This window comes from Propithecus coquereli, unplaced genomic scaffold (assembly GCF_000956105.1).
Source record: "Propithecus coquereli isolate 6110/MARCELLA unplaced genomic scaffold, Pcoq_1.0 Scaffold25, whole genome shotgun sequence".
Classification (NCBI taxonomy): Eukaryota; Metazoa; Chordata; class Mammalia; order Primates; family Indriidae; genus Propithecus; species Propithecus coquereli.
In genome coordinates this window covers 388,912-409,748 of record NW_012148063.1, presented here as the reverse complement: position 1 = coordinate 409,748, position 20,837 = coordinate 388,912, and the positions used below count along the sequence as shown (strand labels likewise).

At 40.6% G+C, this 20,837-nt stretch overlaps 1 protein-coding gene across 2 annotated transcripts in view; it reads right to left on the bottom strand.

Moving 5' to 3' along the window:
* The window catches only part of ESR1 (estrogen receptor 1), a 275,328-nt gene extending 256,962 nt beyond the window's left edge, over positions 1 to 18,366 (bottom strand). Inside the window, exons 1-2 of one of the 2 annotated variants that reach the window (XM_012646801.1) lie at positions 16,984 to 18,366; positions 14,495 to 15,016 (exon numbers count right to left, since the gene is read on the bottom strand). In XM_012646801.1, the coding sequence (XP_012502255.1) occupies positions 14,495 to 14,946 (452 nt within the window). In that variant the 5' untranslated portion in view covers positions 14,947 to 15,016; positions 16,984 to 18,366. Of the gene's footprint in view, positions 1 to 14,494; positions 15,282 to 16,983 lie in introns of those variants that run through there. The other variant, XM_012646799.1, reaches the window with a different exon arrangement.
* Between the last annotated feature and the right edge of the window lie 2,471 nt (positions 18,367 to 20,837).

The window sequence follows — 20,837 nt, the reverse complement described above, 5'->3', positions numbered from 1 at the left end:
AGATGAAGCTTCGCTCGCTAGCCCACTGCTCACCTCCTGCTGTGCAGCCCAATTCCTAACAGGCCCCGGACCAGAACTGATCAGCAGCCCGGAGGCTGGGGACCACAGCTCTATCATAATCAACAATAATGACAAAAATAAGTGAGCAAATTCTACATCAGCATGTGTCCTTTCCTGGCAGAGACAGGCAGGCTAGTATGGGTACTGTAACATATCCTTTGAGCTTCAAAAACTAAACACATTAAACAGAGAGTTGACATGGCTATGGCTGCCAGATTTAACCAATAAAAATACAATATACCTAGTTAAATCTGAGTTTCACATAAACAACAAGTAATATTTTAATATACTATCACATGGGACACGCGAAAAATTTATTTGCTATTGATCTGAAATTCCAATTAACCTGAGCACCCTATATTTTATCTGGCAAGCTTAAATATGATCCTTTTAAGAGAAGGCAACAGAGGTGCATTAAGTCTGGTCACGATTACAGACTGGAGTTCAGGACAATAGGAAAGGTTAACCATCACATGCTTAACCGTGCTTTTCTCATCAAGAGACAAAAGTCTCTCGCTTTGGACATAATTAGGCAATTTTGAAGGTTCACTAACTCTTGGACCAGTGAGATATCACAGGAAATTAATATTCACCTATTTACTAATATTACCCAGGAGTTAAAAAAAAAAAATGAATGTACCTTCCCACTTTACATAGCTTAAGTCACCCTAAGAGAAACTTCCTCACTGGTAAGAGCTCTCTGACACAGCACTATCAGGTTTGTGGCTTTAATTTATCTTTCTCACTTAATCTCCACCTGCTGCTGCTCTCCTCATGTAGCTCCAATTAGAAAGTTTTAGCCTAGACTTTGAGAAGATTAAAATGATCATCTTCTGAGGAGAAATATGGATGTGGAAAAAGTTGCCATTGACCTAATCTTCCTGTGTGTAGCATCACCTGTCTCCAAGGAACCACCAGAATGCAGGATGTTGGGCAAAGGCCTCTAAAAATATCATGAGGGTAGTTTTGTTTTCAGCTCCTTAGGGGAAGTCATTTTGCTGAGAGAATATTGAGAATACTTTCAAAAACAGATGAAGATACATCTGGTCTTCAATTTTTCACAGAAGGGAAAAAGAAATGTAAAGGCCAACTTCAAGAAGTCCATACTAACTACCTCAGATGTTTTTTTTCTTTTATACGTATAAAAGTCGTAAAATATTATTAAGATCATATTTAATTCCTACATGCTCTCTTTATAGCAATGTGAATTGTAAGATTATTTCTACCTTCTTTTCAAATGTTGACAATTCTAACAGTTCTTTAACTCATTAAAAAAGGGGGAACCAAGGGCAACACACGTAACCTAAACATCTGTACACCCATAATTTGCTGAAATAAAAAAAAAAAAAAAGACTTTATAAGTGAAGAAAGTAAAAAAAAAAAAAAACCAAAAGTGAAAAAATATTATAGTTTTGTGTAATTATGAATTCTATACTGATAAATATAAATCTCTACAGAATAAGTTGTGTCCAACCATCTTGGTTTAGTACAGTTATAACCCATCAGACATGTCCTTCTTTAACACACTTATCAGGAACATTAATTATACTTCCGACACATGGTTCCATCAGTTGCCATTCTTATTAAACTTACATTTCATTTCCTGGAACAATATTAAACTACAAGGGGAAAAATTTAATAGTAAACAGTTAATAACCACATCAGGTTTAGTAATTAGTCTCAGAGAAGACAAGTGTTTTTCAACACAGGGACCATGTAACTAAAAATTTTAATTGTAACCTGGCTGCTAGATCAAGCACAGATCGAATATTTTAATTTTGCCAATACTAAAGTGAAAGATCTATGATGAAATAATGCAAGTTCCATTTTCACACTGGTAATAGTGGAATAAAAATAGCACCCAATTGCTATAGAAATCTGAAAGGAGTCAGAATAAATCTCCAAGGAAATCTGGCAAGGTAATTCCTAACCTTTTAGCCTGGAAACAGAAAAAAGAAAAACAAGAAAGGAAATCCCAAAGTAAACAAGATATAGTTATTATAACTGAGAGGAAATAATCTAAATGGGAGTATAGGAAATAAGTTCCCACTAGAGAACCAAAATTTACGTTGTAAATAGAGGTTAAAAATTCTCACGTAAACCATTTACCAATTAAACAGATGTCCTATCTAAACAGGCATGGCTAGGGCATTTGCTTTTAGCCATCATCATAATAATTTTGCAGTGACCAGAATTAGGCATTATCTAATTGCCCTTTGCTTGAGCTTCCGCACTAAATGCTAGAACTATAGCAACCAATACGGCATGGTCTCTATGCCCTCAGTGAAGAGGGGTGGGCTGCGCCCCCATCTGTTAGGTGTGAGGTGGGAGTCAGACACAGAGGTTCTAGTCTTGGCTTTGCCTCCAGGAGCAGAGAAACCTTGGGTAAGTCCCTTCACCTCTCTGGACTTTGATTTCTTCACCTGGAAAATAAAGAGGTAGGGACATATCATATCTAAGGCTCCTCCTAGATGAAAATAACTGTGATTTTATGATTTTATCTGTGCAAAGAGAGGACTGGACCAAATAAACACCATAATTCTATCCAAATTTTAAATTCTCAGATAAGTTGGTCATGCAAAGAAATTCATAAGGTTGCTATCAGCAAGTCTTTGTAGCATTTTATTTAATGACTCCTGATATTAGAAGGGAAAACATCCCCCTACTTAATAGAAAATTGTTTAAACATGCTTTTAGAAAGCATCATAAAAAGAGCCGCTTCCCATAAAACTAAAAGCAGCAGCCTCGGGACATAGACTAAGATTAAAGCATTGTCACAACTAAAATAAAGACATTACAAGGAATTAACAAACCAACTGCCAAGTAAATTGATCAGTGACAGAAGACATTGTCAAGTTTTCTTCATAATATAGTTGGTTAAAAGCTTACGCTCCAGAGTCTAATTTCTAGATTTAGAATCCGCCATTATTGGTTGTGTGACCTTGGGCAAATCACTTCTTCTGTCTCAGTCTTAGTGTCTGCATCCATAAAATAAGAATAATAGTAGTACCAGCCTCGTAAGGTTGGTGTGGGGATTAAACAAAGATCATTAAGGTTTTCAGCAACATGCTTGGTGCACTATGCTCAAAAACACCAGCTGGCGGTATTCTTAAGATCATTTCTCTGGTTCTTAACAATTTACACTTATTTTGTTCATTCAACAATGCAGCTCTATAAGTTATTAAGCATTTATTCTGTCCAAGGACCTGGGCTGAGACTGCAGGGAGTACCAAGGTAAACAAGACTCAGCTCCTCTTCACAACCTCACCTACCCTTTTTGCCTGGCTAACTCCTCATTCTTAAAAACTCAGTGGAAAGTGTCACTTATTCCATCAAAGGTTTTTGACCTCTACATCGATGGACTGGGACCCTCCATGTGGTTAAGTGCTTCTCCTCAATCCTCCTAGCTGTCTTCTCTACCATAATTCTTATTCCACTGTTTTTCAATTGTCTATATATACTCATCTCCCTCACTAGACTACAAATTCCTTGATGACAGATGTTTCCAATCTCTTTACCTATCACAGAAGCCAGTACATGACCAACATCCAATAAAGCTTCTGCATGAGTGAATATAACAAATGAATTAATAACATCAATAAAAATCTATTGAACTATTCTAATGTAATCTATAACATTAACAAAATCTATTAAACAAGGGAGCTAAATCCATTTACAACTAAAATGAAAGGAATGCTATGGTAATTACAAAAAAGGTACCAGAAAAGATGCTATATGTGCATGACATACCCAGAAGGAATGCCAGGTGGAAAACTCACCTGGTAAAGGTAGCATTTGAGCAGAGCCTTGACTTCTGGGAAGAACTGGCCTAACAAAGACGGGACAAGAAGGACAAAAGGTACATGGTACTGATGTAGATGACCATGAAGAACAGAAGTAAGAAAATGCTATTTAAATGTGACTTTGAACAAGAGCTTCTTGGAGCGATAGTAGGAGATGGATTGGAATCAAATCGCAAGGGTTTGAATGCCACATCAAGGAACATGCATGTGTTCTGTGACTAGACTGAGGGCTTTTAAGCAGAGGCAGGTAGATGTATGTATTTTGGGTAGTACACTCCAGTATTTAATAGTAAACAGAAATATGAATTAGAGTTTGAAAGCTCAAAAGCTGTAAAACCAAAAGGAGATAATGACATGAGAAACATTTGAGAAGAAACTTCTCATCTGGTTTTTGAGATGTACTAGAAAATGACCAGCATTGTACTTTTCTCAACTATAGCTGTGCAATATAAAAACTCTAGAAACAGAATGCTTCTACCAGTTACTTGATAACTTTTGCTAGCCATTCCATAATGTCACAGACTGACTTCTTAGAAGAGGGTTGCACTCATAGTAAAGCAACTTTGGTTTCATCAATCATAATTGCTGAGTATCAAAAACAAAGAACAAAGAACCAGAGAGCCCTGGGCCAGGGAGCTGATCGTTCCTCATTGTGTGGAGCTCAGAACCTGCTAGTCAAGTAGTGTGGGTACTAGAGGAGACCCATTCTCACTTCTCACCCAAAGAGTTGCATTTATATGCATTTCTAAGATCTCAAAGATTAGCTTTCAGCTGCTTATTCTGGGCAGAGTCACATGAGGAAGGAGTGGGCTGGAGGATAGAGCAACTATCAGACCCAGCCCTGGGCTTACGTGCCAAGCTGGAAAGCCTGATTGCCCATGTCATATATCGACTATAAGTTAGTCTTTTAAAGTGCAAAACTGGAGGGCGAAAACATTAAAACTAGCACTCTGATCGTGGAAAGAATTCTGCAAACACATCATGACAGAAGGGAGTACGTGAGCAGAACTTTAAACTGAGTCCTCCTCCACATTCAAGACCGGTTCAAGGATTCAAACTTATGGAACTTTCCAAACGTGGAACTGGAAATTTTGTGCAATCAACCAATTGTACTGATATTTAGGACTTTACAGTTGTATCAGCAATGCTAGAGGTTATGTCTACCAGTGACAGTCTGGTGTGTGTCAACTCTCTGAATAACCTGAATGAAAAAGAACCCTATTGGGGAGGGTGTGGGGGGCTTAAATTACCTTCAATTATCTAAACATTTAAAAATCTAATGATGCAGGCTAATTGGCACAGGTGTGTGTTTGTGTCCATGTTTTAGGTTGCTTCCTAATTTTATCTGCATACCCTATGGCAAAAATCTTCACCCTTATGTTCTTCTTCAACCTGCCTTCTTCATACTTGGTCAATATCAAATGCAACTGCCTCTCTCAAATCTTATTTGAGAAAGCTGAGGAGGAGAAATTAGTGCTATTGTCACCTTTCCCCTCAGCAATGCTTTTACCCTCTGCTTCTGGAATCCAAGAGGCCCAAGGAAATGAGGACTTGGGCGTGAGGCAGACCTGGGATTGAGTATTGCTCCATGGGGTCAGAACACGGCCAAACCCTGGGCACACCACAGGGCTCTCCTACTTCCACGTCTGCACCTTGAAACTGAAATAGAAATACCGCCCCCCTAAAGTTGCAGGAAGAGTAATGAGATAACACTCAGAGACATGCTGGGAAACCACACATCGGTAGACTACACAGGAGAAAAGCCCTGAGGAGTTGTTTGTTGTTTTTGTTTTTCTAAAGTGCTTATTCCAGCTTCAATCCCAGAGCGATGATCAGAACTGCTAGGATGTGGCCCAGGTCTCAGTAGTTTTTTAATCATCTGAGTGATTCTGAAATCATCCTTGATTTGAACACGTGGCCAGGGTTGAAAACACACCCCTAAGCGAGAGCTTCCATCCCTCTTCCTTCCCCAGGTCTCTTTTTTTTCCAAATCACATAGAAATTCCCTCCTTGTCCTCTGCACACCACAGCTTCTTGGTGAACTGCTCACCTCAGCTTCAACTACTTCCCTCTCTGGGATTGTTTCAGTCCACAACACTTAATGCCCCTCGCTCTTTATTGATTGTTGATTTTTTACTTATTTGAAGTTTTTTTAACAGTAGTTTTGTTTTTTCGACATAGGAGCTGACATGTATTAAGTATTTCAAGAAATACTACCTTCCTGCTTCCTTTTGATTGGAAAAGTTTAACTTCTAAGCATAACAGGGTATTAAAGTTGGTTCCTTGAAGGCAAAAATAAACAAATACAGGGAAATAACGAACGTTCCAGACTCACAGTGAGCTCCCATATTCACCTTCCTCGGTGTACGGTTCTCAGTTCCCTTCTGGAGAAGTAATAAAAAATAATGGCTTGCTATGTGCTGGGCATGTTTTAACCCCTAGGCATCGACACAATTGTTTAATCCTCACACCATCCAAAAGATGTAGGTCCTATTCTGATTGGCATTTTACAGATGAGTAAACTGAGACACACAGCAGAACAACTTGCCAGGGATTACAACTACACAGACCTCAAACCAGGATGGAAACATCAGCTGCCCAGCTCCAAAACCTGTGCTTTAATTACTGTATGAAAGAGTTAATTCTGATGATTCATGGTAGTTGTGGGCTATAAAGTCACCTCGAACACTGAATTAGCAAATACTGGACCATTCCATCGAGGAGAAAATAGGGTATAGGTTCTTGGGAGCCTTTGGTGACCGCATTTTTGTTAACTTTTCAGTACATAACCTTGTTTCTCATGTGTTTCTGTTTAAAAGCACTTTATTTAACATATACTGTTGATTCATTAACAGTGAACTCACAGCCAAAGCACTGTAACTCATGCCTGAACGACGCTTATCCAACAGGTATTTTCTCTGCTAAGACACATCCACCTTGTTGCACTTAGAAGCACTTCAGCACAATGTTGGGGCCATTTTAAACATCAAAATCACCATTAAAAAGTATAAAAATGCAAAAAACATGGCACTAAATAGACTGTAAAGAGGACACTTGTTTACAGTAGGAGAACTGAAACAACAATGCAGACCATCACCTATTCAACCTCAGCTGGGTAAATGCACGTCGGACCACTCAAATTTTTTGCCATTCTGTACATTTCTGCAAAGGATGGAGAAAGCACCTCAAGTATCAATGTGGGGGTTACAAATAAATTTTAACAAATAGGCAAATTTGCAAACACAGAGTCTGTGAATGAGAGCTGACCGTACTTGGAATGTCCTGCAGAGGCCTTCCTTCTACTTTTATTCCTAAGGGAAGGCGATCCACAAAAATCCCACATTCTTCCAATGACATCTAAAGATGTCCTTCCTAAATCAACCTTCTCCCAACCAAGAGAGAGGCACGAACCATGTCACATTGCTTCCTGCCCATCACCCTTTCAACCAACAGCTTCTCAGGGCTCTCACGTGCCACGCTCTTTGCTAAGGGCTGAGAGGAATACAGTGACAAAGAAGTCATGATGTCTGCTTGGACCAGTGCACAAAGATTCCTCCTCTGAGAAATCAAAGAGGCATCCAAAGGTCCCACAATTTTTTTTTCCTATAATTAAAGCAAATAACTTATCCGTGTAACTAAATTCTCTCTCATACTCAAATTGGAATGTACATCCTTTCACTCTAAATTGCTTGAAACATTCCAGCAGAAATAAATATAACCATTTGTAAGGTCTTCCAGAAAAGAAGTCAAAGTCACCATAAAGGACCTTTAAAACCAATTATGTTTCTGACGTTGTTGCATTATGAAAGTTTTACCTCTTCCCCCCAAAACCATCATTTTAAAATAGCTGGATGACACAAGTAAAATGAATCATGAATGCACCAAGAACTGTGCAAAAATAAGCATTTTTGTTGATTAAATTACAGTTGGCAAAAATGCCTTGTGCAAGTTCATATGGTTTTAGAACTTCTGAAATTGGGTCCACCGGGAGATGATAGCCGAGGCTGTGCTTTTAGTTATCCCCATACCAGAGACACATGCAGACGATTCAGGCATTAGAATCTCACCCCTTCATGCCATAAGATTTCCCAGCTGCTATATACAACACTGTTACATGAACTGCCGGGAATACACAACCATATTTTATATAATCTAGTCCCTCAATGAGCTTCTCATTTTGGAATGAGGCAGCCAAATGAATGAATGAATGAACTTAGAAGGCAATTCTATTAAGTGAAAATTTCTTCTGGATTTTAAGTTCTATCCTTAGAGACAAGAAAAAAAAATATCAATTTTTAGGCTTTTAATCCAGTTAATGCCACTCTGAGTTACTGCAGCATATTCTTACACTGGCTTTCCCATGGTAGGTAGGAACTCTTTTGAGCTCTGTTCCAAATTTCATTAAAATAACAGATGAAACCAGTCAATAAAGAAATAAACCAGAAAAGGTGGAAGGAAAAATCTAAGAACACACAGATGGAACAACTAAAACAGAAAATAAAAAAGAAATCTTGATAGGGACAAAGGGGCCAAAAACTGCTTAAAGGGAGTTCAAAGCTTCTATTTATTAGAAAATAAAGCTAAGGAAACAAGAAAGTATGAGAATGGACTCAAAATAAAAAAGATCTGCAGTGGAAAGAAGTATGCCAACGCAAAAATGACTATTTCTAACATCATTTAGTTGCAGGAAACTAAAAGAGAAAATTGTTTTCTGCTTTCAGGGCCTTAGAAGAAATCCCAAGCTGTAAAATGAGTCAAGAAACCAAACTTCCCAGGAAGGAGTGCCAGGCATGTGCATGTCAGCTGTCGAGGACCCTAAACCTGTCACTGTTTGGGAACAGGCAGAATGAGCCCAGGACGGGAGGATGCAGGACAGGAGTGTAATCAAGGAAGGCGGCCCTTAGGGCTGGACAGTTCTGTAGCTTCTGAGCAGGAGGTGAGAATCTGAACAGTAAACTGCCGAGGCCCTTCGCTCCCCTTGGGTTTAACAGTATTTGGGAAACTCAAAAAAAACCCATCCGAGCTTTTCGAGGGTTCATTTGGAAATGCCTGGTCCTGAGCATTACTTTACTAACTTTATTAACTGTAAGTGAATGCCTACAGTTTTCCCAAGTGTGAGACATAGAAAGTCTAGAAAGTAGAAAATGACAGAAAAAAAAAAGTTTACTATCTTATTAAAGCTGATACATTTAATTAAAGTAGATGTTACGGGAACAAACTAATTTATTCTTCTAAAAAGTTCAGAAGAGAAACAAAAAAAAATTGAGTCTTGTTTGGGATTCTGGGGTTTCTTTTTATTTTCTGTGTAGCAATTATAGGTGCTTAATAGGTTTATGGTATTAAAATTATTAGTAATATCATTATTGACATTTTCAGACTATTAAATTATAACTACACCCAAAAAAGCCAAGTGGATTAAAAGATTTTGATTTCTGTATAGGATAAACATCTCCAGGTATAATAAGGCATCCATACAGAAATATTACCTACCCAAACTGAGATCAACATTCATCACCATTGTCATCATCATCATCATCATCACGGATTACCGCCAGCACTACCACACCACCACATCACATACAAGTGGGTTGTAAGAAACCCATGCCCTTTCTTATTTGACTAAGTTTCTTGAAATTATTACATTATTAAACTGCATAAATTTTGTCCTTTGGGAGCAAAATAGTTGTCTTTCTGTCTTTTGTATTTTTAATAGGGTCTAAAAATATATACATAATTTAAAACATTTCTGATTAATACAAAACTTTCCTCATTATTCCTAATAATATTCCACAAGGTACAGAACTCAGCAACTATGGTTTCTTCCCTCATAGGGTCAAGAATATCATAAAGGTACTTCCCTTAACCCCTACTCCACTAAGTCTTCAGATTTCAGAGGACAATGTGAGGATGTTTAGGGAAGGAGCAGGGGACAGCTCATACATACTTTTTTAAAAAAATGACATTATCTATCAATTTATTGGCAGAGTTTAAAATACAAAGCTACTCAATGAATTTGGTGAACTGATTCCTTTCTATCAAATCCCTTACACTTTCACTTTGGTTGGTTTGTGTTCAAGTGTGGCTGTATTTTTTTTGGACTTATATAGCATTTGGTATATGCATTTTGGTTCTAAACAACTGCAGCCACTCTGTGTTTTCCTTTCCTAGTAAGTAAATTGAGACTTAGAATGAAACTCAAAGACTCCTTTGCTCTTCTCCATTCGAATTAGCCTGGAAGAGAAAGGAACGCACTCGGCATGCGGCTCACTCTCCTGGGTTCTTCTAAAGTTACATTAAAAATAATAATGAAGTCACAGGGAGGAGTTAGATGTATTAATTTCATGCTGAGCATAGATTTTAGAAAAATATAATTGAATATATAATTATAATTAAATGTAATTAAAATCCATATGTTTTCTTATGTAAAATTGTTTTCACATTATCAGGGTTTTGACATTTTTAAAATGTATCTGTAAAACAAATTTTTTTTATGATAACCTGATAACCCAGGCTGTAAACAAATACTACGGATGGTGATACAGATTTTACTTAAGTTTGGCTTTCGCAGAAAAAGATTTCATGTTATCGTCATTTTATCTTTATAGTGAAACTCCTGACCACCTAAATCTGTTCTTCCCTACTGTTTTTTAGCTTATGAAAACACCAAAACAAATATTAACATGTAGATAAAATAACAAAAATATCTAATGTTTGTATAGCTCATATACTACTTTCATGTATACAATCTCGTTTGACGAAATTACTATTGTTTCATCATTAACGGGAAGCCTGGCACCTTTTATGGTTTTTCCTGATTATCTACCATTCCTGCCATTGGCAATTTCTTGCCCTGTCTTTAATATCCTTAAAACTCTAAGAAACCGAAATCCTCAACCTCAATTTTCCCAAATTACAAATGTTATAACCTAAGTATATTCACAAAAGTAAACAACAAACAACTATAGCCAGGGATCCAAATTAACCGAGTGTGAGAAAGAAGATTAGAATAAGTGGCAATTAGCCTTCAGGAGCTTTCTACCAAACAGGAACAAGCCACATGGAGTAGGTGAAAATGAAATGGAGATTGAAGATGTGATACCTTTTTCATCTGAAAATACACTCATTCACGAGGCAATATGTGGCTCTGTGGACTATTCTTAGCCCAGCGCAAAGCGTCAGGTAATCAGGAACAATTTAAATTAATGAAAAAAGTAAGAACAGAAAGAAAAAGGGCTGAAATATTACCTAAGTACAATGAAAGAATTATAGGAAACTTGAAAATTAGCCACTTAAATCTCTCTTTGGATGTCAGCCTCTGTTCAAAGTTGAGAAATAGTTTTAAATGATCACCAGTGGACAAACTCATCATCCTGAATGTGCAGACAACCAGTATACAGATTACCAGGGCACTGACTTTGATGCAAAAGGTTTGCACATTTGTAGAGTTTTTTTGGAGTGATGTTTAGCTTTTAAGAATACTGAGTAACAAAACTGAAATAAGTGTGCAGCATTAAATACTTAATTTGAATTTTAAAAACGATGGTAGATATAATTAAGTTTCATCTTTAGTTTTATTCAAAGTTGCTAAGTTGTTTGAATTTTGAAAAGGAACCCAGGATAAGATGACTCCCAGTTTCCTTCATCATGAAATTTTAGGTAAGACACATCTTGCAAAATCACAGCTTGCCTACCAACAAATTTATTACCTGTTAATAACAATTTGTTGGGACATGTGACAATCTTTCTCACATTATTATATGCCCAGAGCAATTGTTTCTATCATGTCTTCATACATAGGTGTGGCTGCATATTGTGGCCAAGAGAAGAAAGTAACTGTAGTATCTTAATGCTAAAATGATGGGAACTTTACACAAATTGTCTGAACATCCCAGTGGGACATTCAGGTGAACAACGCATATGATAGTCCCATTCTATATATGAAAAAGTTAAGAATCAGAAATAATAAAGCTTAATCTAACTGACCAAAAGACATCAGCCAAATTTATAAGAGAAAAATAAAATAAAAGACATTAGAAATAGCTTTTTGGTTTGTATAAATAAAATCACCAGCCACTTGCCTGAATTTCTTTGTTTTCTACTTAACATATAACATTTTATGCTAGTAGTTTTCAAACTTTTTGACCTCAACGCACTGTCAGAAATACATTTTACTTTACAATCAGCACACACAACCAAGTATAATTAAAACAAATTTTCAGGAAATAAAATTTACCCTTACTAAATACCATGCACTCTTATTATTTTCTATTATATTCTTTTCTGTTTTAGTCTTTTTAAAAAAATATTTTAGACTCACTAAACTGATTTCATGATCCTCTGGGTCATGATAAGCAGTTTGAAACCACTGCTTTCGGCTTCCAAACTTTTGATAATTACCTAAGAAAATTAAAGTTTCCTAAAAGAATCTAGTCAATTCTTTCCTTTTTACCCAGAGTTATTCAAATAGAAAAACTGAGAGGGGAAAATATTAAATAATATGTCGTCTGTACGAAGCACTTGCATGGATGCTTCTCTTCTTCCCTGGGTATTAAGAGGCAGAATTCTAATGAAAGAGGAAGGATGTTATATGAAATGAATCACACAGGAAAAATCATTCTAAAACTGAATTTCCACACAGCATCCCATTTGTGCAAGGTTTTTACTTTATTTTTAAAAGTTCCTTGTCATTTTTTTAGTATGCTAAAAGTATTTAAATATTATTTAATGCAAAAAGTTTAAGATGGGGCATATCATAGTGATACTACTTGCCACTGGGATGATGAACAATTTTGAATCAAATGTAGTCCCCTCTTTAATTGACCAGGCTCCCTTGTAATTATTAGCAAGGCAGTAAATAATCCACCAAGGAGCAGTCTCATTAGTGCCCATTGAAATTCAGTGGCATTAATTTGCAATAAAAGAACTGAAAATTAAATGGGAAAAAAACAGTTTCTGGAGTCCACCATAAGGTTATGGAATTCAAATCATACCAGTGCCTTCCTCCATATCCAGGAGTTTAAAATATTGTTTGAATTACACTTAATCGCTTTATTTTGTTCTTCCATTTAAAAAAATGGGCAGTAGAAATACTTTTTCCATTTTAACCCTAAATTAAGACAAGTGAAATGAATTCGAAAGTTGCCAACTTTTTAAAGTTTTGTTCATTGTTTGTCTTTTAAGTAATAACTCAGCCTGTACCTGCTTAGCTGTGAGATGTTCTAAATTCCTCTAAGAGGGCCGAAGAAGCACGTTTGGATACCCCAAGAATCTGCCCTTCAGTACCCCCTGCAGCTAACCTACACCTTAGTCCTGTTTCTTCTGCTAAAAATATCTCTGGAAATGGAACACCGAAGAGAAAACAGTCCACTGTGTGCAGGGCAGAAGGATCTGGGCAAGAGCAGGAGGCAAATCCAGACACCAGGTACAGTTGGGAAGTGCCTAACTCAGCACCCAGCATGCGGGCGCCCTGAAGCCTACCAACCCAACCCAGGATATACCTGTCCTGCAGGTGTTCACCAGAAACGCCCACCTAAGCCCTCTGCAGGCCCATCAGGAAGAGGAAGGAGAAACTGTCAAAGGGAAAAGGGGAGAAAAGGGAGAGGAAGAAAGACAATTTCTATTAGAAAAAAATTTAAATGAGGACACAAAACATTCGCCACTTAAGCCACAAAGTGCTCTCCCACCTCCTGGGAGGCGCAGAACTCAGCTGACCTCGCACAACACTGCTGGGCCAGGCATGGAACTAAGCAGGTAAGGGGGTATTTTAAAGCACTCGTGCTTTGATATGGCATGTTCTGACCTCAGGAGACACCTATAAAATTTCTGCTGTCAGAAGTCACATGCCAGCAATATGCTCCAACACGGACTGAACCAGTTAACTCAGAAATCAGAAACCCGGTGAGACCCATTCAACTCCTGCATGGCTCTCCTCCGTATGGCCCTTCAATCCTACAGCCCCTGAACGTGGGATGGGGAGGAGCGGAAAGCGGGTGCTAGGAATTGCTTCCCAAAAAGTCATCATCACGCTAACAGCCTGCATAATTTCAACCTGAAACTCTAGATGGAGGGAAATTTTGCGAGCACATTAAAAAACAAAATTTTTAAATAATAGTAAACAAAACCCTCCCGAGCTCTGCTAACTCCATCACCTCCAGTTTTAAATACCAAAAAACGGGACCTTTGCTAGTGACCCAAAGCGCCTCGCGTTTATTTGCTTTGAGGTGTTCCCCCCCACACACACAAATAACTGCTGCTTTGTGCGGTTTTCCAACGTTTGTTTAGTCGGGAAGCACATGGGCTTTCAGATCTGCCTCTCGCACTGACGCTTGGGGGATGGAGAACATTTTTTTAAGCTGCCAAGCGATAGAACTTAACTCTCCGGACGTGGGCTCCACAAATAGCCCCCCGGGCTGGGCCGCGCGCCCACCCCGGGCTCCCCGCGCGCGCCCTCGGGCCGCGCGTCCCGTGGCTCCAGCGGCCGGCGCTGGCCGGGGTGCCCAACCGCGCGGGCTGCGGCCTCCGGCGGGCTGCGGGCGGCGCGACCCCCGCGCTCGCGGGCCCGCGGGCTCCCTCCGGCCGGGCGCGCGGCGGCCACCCCGACGTGGCGCGGCAGGCGGCGCGGGCGCGGGTACCTGAAGAACGCTGGAGGGCCGGCCTCCCGCACGGCGTAGCCGCTCGGCTCGTTCTCCAGGTAGTAGGGCACCTGCTGGCCGTGGGGCTGCAGGAACGGCGAGAGCTGCGGCGGCGTTTGCAGCAGCACCAGCGGGCTCGGAGACACGCCGCTGAGCGGGGGGAAAGCCCCCAGGCCGTTGGCGCCGAACGGAGGAGCCTCGGACCCGGGGCCGTAAGCGAGGCCGGACTGGCCATAGACTGGCGCGGAGGCGGCGGCCGCGGCGTTGAACTCGTACGCGGCGCCCTCGGGGTAGTTGTACACGGCGGGCTTGCTGCTGTCCACGTACACCTCGCCCAGGGGCCGCTCCAGGGGGATCTTGAGCTGCGGGCGGTTCAGGGGCTCCAGCTCGTTCCCTTGGATCTGGTGCAGCATGGCCATTCCGGACGCTTTGGAGTGGAGGGTCATAGTCATGGTCAGCGGCCGCGGGCAAGGCGCACACCGTCTCCCCGCGCGGCAGAGGGCTCAGCAGCCGACGGGCCACCTGGAAAAAGAGCACAGCCCGCGGTTAGAGGCGGCGCAGCGCATGTCCCGCCACGATGCGAGCTCTGGCCCCGACCCTGTCCCGGGAGCCGGCCGGTCCGGTGGAGCCGGGCGGCCAGACCCGAGCAAGTGCAGTCCGGGGCGAACGCGCTCGCCAACTCTCGGGCTCCCGGACTTCCAACTTTAAGTACTGGTCTCTCGAGCTCATATGCATTACAAAGGTGCTGGAAGCCTGCCAGGGACTGTTGCCTTGCTCTGACATTGGCTTAAACATCAGTCCAGGCACAACTCGGTTTTGGAGCGATCCCAAAGAGCAGCTTCCCTGAACTTTGCTTTACTTGTCGTTGCTTCTGGATGGAGGCTGAATTTCACTGCAGGAGGGCAGGGGCGCACGAGGATCTCCTAAAGGTGGCCCCGGGAAGACTGCGCTTAAAATAAATGCGCAAAACTAATCCAGGGGCCAGCTTTCTCTAATGTGCTGCCTTATGTGCCCCGTGCCAGACTCCAATCTATCTCTGTTTGTCTCTCCTTCTGTTTGATTCACTCTCCTTGTTGGCTAGAAATATGTAGTGTGTACATAAAATGACCCTGGGGAGGACTACTCTGTAACTGAGATATGGCAGATAGAATGGGGTGTGCGGTTGCATATGCAGCCAGCCACAGACAGCTATATTTAGCTGCTGCAGGGACTGATAGGAGGCATCTGAGGGTGAAGGGGGCGGAGATTTAAGGTGTACGTATAGAAAGAGCTGCATTTTGCCATCAGGAGAATGCTGCTGGGACCTCAGGGTCCTCATCTGCAAAATACTCCCAAAGTGGACCCTTCCAGCCACAACCTTCTGAGGTTCTCCCAGTCCGACTTGTGTGTTTATGTTGGACCATAGTACTGTACTTGCTCCCATTAGGAATTCTCATGTGAACGATGATTCAGAAAAACCTTCGGTTAGGGCACACATGGGTGTTCATGCCTTCCACAGGTTATGCAACCAAAACTTCAGAAACTGAATATGAATTGTGACCTTTTCATACAAAACATAACCTCAGGTCATTATCCAAAACTTTGGCAATTACATTACATTGCCTGTCTAACCAACAAATTTTAAAATGCATTTCTGCATTTCTGTTCTTTAGTTCTACAACTGGACCTTCTCGGTTCACTTAGGCTAGGAATACGCAGAATAAAAAATCCAGATGAAAGGTAAATAGGAAAAAGTTTTGAGCTGAAATTAAAAACTAAGCATACATACACACACACCTATTAATGAGACAAAAGATATGTTAAGTATGTCATGCATCCATAATCTTGGATAGTTTATACTTTTTAATAAGCTTCCTTTGTTCTAGCCTAATAGACTCTGATGAAGCCACTAATATTTAGCTTTAATTGCTATCCCAAACACCCGATAGAGTATCTGACAAAATGTTCGTGGTACATATAAATGCCAACGTTGCTTTACTAATAGTTACAGTTTTGAATATTTTATACTAGTAAGTATACATTTTATCTAATTCTTACAAAAACAGAACATTTTGGACCATGTATAGCTGATTTAATATGAAGCCAAAATTGAGTTTAGCATTAATAGCTATAGATTGTAAGCAAAGAAAGGGTTAAAAACACTTTAGATGAATCTCAGATATTTCTCTTTATGGCCAGCAATCATTACTTTCCAAAGCAAATTTTTACAGATGATTTAGTATCTGTAAATCACACTTTCAATTTTCAAATGCCTTTTTGAAACACATACAAAAGCACTTCATAGGGCTCTTAAAAAATCTGAACCTATCAAATTGTATACAAATGGCACAAAGACTCCTACAAGTCCTGAAAGAAAAAGAAGACACACGCATACCCCCATGGAGAACAGCAATCCTCATCTCCCTGCTAGGATACAGACATTGGCCAGAAAGGTAAGTTGCTTTCTCAAAATGCTAAAGCTACAGAGAGAGAAATCAAAACAATCCTACCCTGCTGGATCAAGAGCGTCTTTCCAGAAATGTTCCATGGGCTTGTAGAAGTTGAGGGCCGAGGTAGTGAGAAGGAAGGAAGGAATGTACTCGCATGTGCGAATGCCTTGTGTGTGAGAGAGGCAGAGAGCGTGTGTGGATGTGTTTGTGTGTGGAATGGCAGGGATTCGGGAAGCAGCCAGTAGGCAGGGCACTTGGCAGCCCCTCCCGGCAGACACGGCAGCTGGGCTGCTGCACAGCGCTGGATGAATGGCAGTAGGGAGTGGGGGATACTCTGCTGTCTGCTCGTGGAGAGCAGTGTGGCACAGCCAGAGAGAGCACTACTGGGGAAAGCAAACTCCAGCCCCTGTGCTCCTTGCTTTGGAGCCTACAGAGTGCCCCATGCTTTCTGCTGCCATCCTAAGCAAGAGGAAAAACAGGCTTGCTGTAAATCATAGTCTTAACGGCTAAATAGAATGCCAGTCAAAAGTGTATGGATATCAAGTTTACAAAATGTGACATGAGTGGTTTTTCCTGAAGAATATAATTTAACAATAAAAGCCTTCTGGGATACATGTGGATCAAATGCCTTGCTGGCCCCAGCCCCTAGTCTCTGAACAGACACACTATTGCCATGCCTCCGATTGCACCAGGAAACCAGACTTTGGAATAAATGTTTTGGCATTCTAGGGATGTGTTTCCAGCTGAAATGTAATACTCCTCCACCTCGTTAACCAAACCCACAAACCTTTCCACGAATAGCTCAGTTGACTGCTTTCTGTAAACATGTGAAAAAAAATATTATTAAAAGCCTAGAGTATGAAGATAAGACAAAGGTGAGTACCTTTGTTTTAAACTGATTTTAGGCTAACAGGTTGTACTGGCATTGGTCACGGGGACAGGGCTCTCATTTCCCAATGGTGCCCACATGGATCCACCTGGTCCTTAACTTTTTCTCATGGTACTGATACACAATGATAAGGCACCTCTAGTGTGCCTGTGCCCAGGGTCCCAGGACACAGGACAGCTAGTAGAGCCTTCGTTGCCAGACATTAGTCACTATCCTGGGTGTTAAATGATTCTAATCACAATGCCAGGAGTGGCCAGTCTCCAGCCCTGGACACGATGCAGTTGCTGAGAGATTTATGAGTGGCTCTAGAAACCAGCACAAAGAAAGAAAGAAGTAGAAAGTTATAAAAATGTTAATGATGTCATAATGCAAATATATATTTTCAGACACTGAAAGACCCAAAATATTGCAGCATTAGAACACAGAAGAGATCCCTCCATAATCAGCAATGACAATAAATATTGGATATAAATAAATATTGAAAAGAAAGACTGTCATCCTTTGTTGTTGACTGTGGTGAGTGGCTCCTCCTGTAGGTCAGCAATGACCACCCACATAGTAGGCCCCTCTAAAATAAAGCAAGAATATGCAAGGAAGGAAGAAAGGAAAGGAGAATAGAAGAGAGAAAGAAGGAGGAAGAGAGAGGAGGAAGGGAGAAAGCAAAGGGGAATCTGCAAATGTTCACCTTTAACATAAGAAGGATAAGAAGCTTAGCTATCTCCTCGTAGACTTTGATTATTCAGAGACTTACAAAGTTAGTCCAAGATATCCAGTAAAGGCAGTTTTCTGTAAGCATGTGAAAAAAATATTATTAAAAGCCTAGAGTATGAAGATAAGACAAAGGTGGCTACCTTTGTTTTCAACTGATTTTACGCTAACAGGTTAAACTTTCTCTCCAGCATTCTCTTTCAAACTCTTCTTGATGAGATTCCTAACCCCAGGCCTGGCGATCCTGGGTGGGACAGCATACCGCACTATGGTGATTTTCCTCTGCTGCCTCTGACAACAGCCTCACACTGGGGACCCCAGCTCTCCCTTCTTCTCTCGCTACACTCTCATGCTGGATGCACACCTTCAGCCATGACCTGCTGACTCTCCCAGGTGAAGAAGGGTAAAGATTTCTCTAGCTCCACCGCCCTGCCAAGTTTATCTCCAGACCCACTTTTCCAGCAGTCTCCTGGGCATCACTGGCCTGTGCAAACATGAGCCATCATTCTCTCTCCCCCAAATGTGGTGTTCCTCCCAACTTCCCTCTGTGTGTGGCCACCATCACTTCCCTCCAAGCACCCAGGTTAAAATCTCACTGTCTTTTTTGAGGGCTGACTTTCCCTTGCCTTGCGCACCTGATCAAGAAGCAGTTCCTGGGCCTCCTGGCTTTCCAATCTCTCTCTTTCCCATGCATTTCTGTTGCCCCCTTTCAGCCTCTCATCATCTCACCTGCCCTAAGAGCCCCTAAGGACCTCTCTGCCTATTCCCTCCTCCACATCATCCTAAACCCTGCTGCCTGTTTATTTTTTCTTGGTTTTTTACTTCTCAGGATCCATCTTGTCACGAACCAGCTCTGCCTTTAACCCAGATCATTGCTTCCCCAGGAGTTCACGGCATCCTCTCTGCCCATAACTGTTCTTCCTGGTCCATTTCCTCCAACTGTAGCCTCTGCTTCAACCAAACAAAAACCTGATACTCCAAGAACTCAAAGCTTTTACGATGACTCAAAGCTTTTCTTTTTTTCTGCCCAGAACACCCATTTTCCTGGCTTGTCAGGGGTAGGCATAACTTTTTTTATAGGTCCAGCCCAAATGCCACCACATCCATAAGGCCTTCTTTTATTCCTTTTTCAAAGAAAATCTCCTCTCCTCTGAATTCTCATGGTAGGTCTCATCATTTATCACATTCTTCCTGAATGAGAATTATTTATATATTTTTTATCTCCTCATCCTCCTCAGAAGCTCTGTGAGGGCAAGGTCTGGCTAGAGTTATTTGGGAATTCTGAGTGCCTTGCACTGTGCCTGGACATGTTAGGTCACCAAATATTGGCTAATTTATTGATCCACATATTTAAAAGGACAAAATAGTATTACATCTGCCTGGATAACCATCTATCTCTAAAAGTTAAATTTCCATGTGACATTCTACCACTTTCAAAAATGTTTTTGCCAGAAGATTATCTTTGTATCTTCATGTCGACTGAGGCCATAAAGTTAAAATTCTAATTCGTACAATCTTGAGGCTTAAGCCTGCAATTCTTGGCAGAATGATTCACAAGAGAGCTCTGAATTTTTAGTTCATAAGCAGATAATACTATGACCAAACATAGCTTCATCTCTAGCTCCCTTAAAAGCTTTTTACATTACAAAAACATTATTCCTCCAACAGAAACATGAAAGAAAATAAATGTGGAAATATCTGCATAATAGCTTATACTACTAAGAAATGGTTCCTTTTCTCTGAGACATGAAAGTTTAGCTATGTCCAAACTGATCATTATACTGATAATAAATGCTGTCTATGGGAGCTTGTTTTTGAGCACTTATTTGATACCATCAATTTTCCTCAAAAGTGTAAGTTTCTGCTCATTTTAGAAATAATTTGGTCATTTGTTTTAAGGTTTTTTGATTATCTCCTAGACTTTTTTCACTTGGCCCTGAGTTTTTGATTTTCAAGGCAAAATTTAAATATAGGGAAGTACACATATCTTAAGTTTATAGTTTGTTGAGTTTGGATAGATGGATATGCCCATGTAACAACCATCCCAGTGAAAGTATAGGGTATTTCCATCACCCTAGAAAGTTCTGTTCATTCCCCATTCTACTCAACACCAATCCCTATAGGCAACCATTGTACTGATTTCTGTCACCAAAGATTTATTTTGCCATGGACCATGATCTGGGCCAGGTAGTAAGATAAAACTATGGTCTCTCTATCTGGACCATGATCTCTTACAAATTGGATCACATATACCACACTCCTTACCAATGGCACAACCAGTTACGTGTTGGGCATGCAGCTTTATGGGGCATCAGGG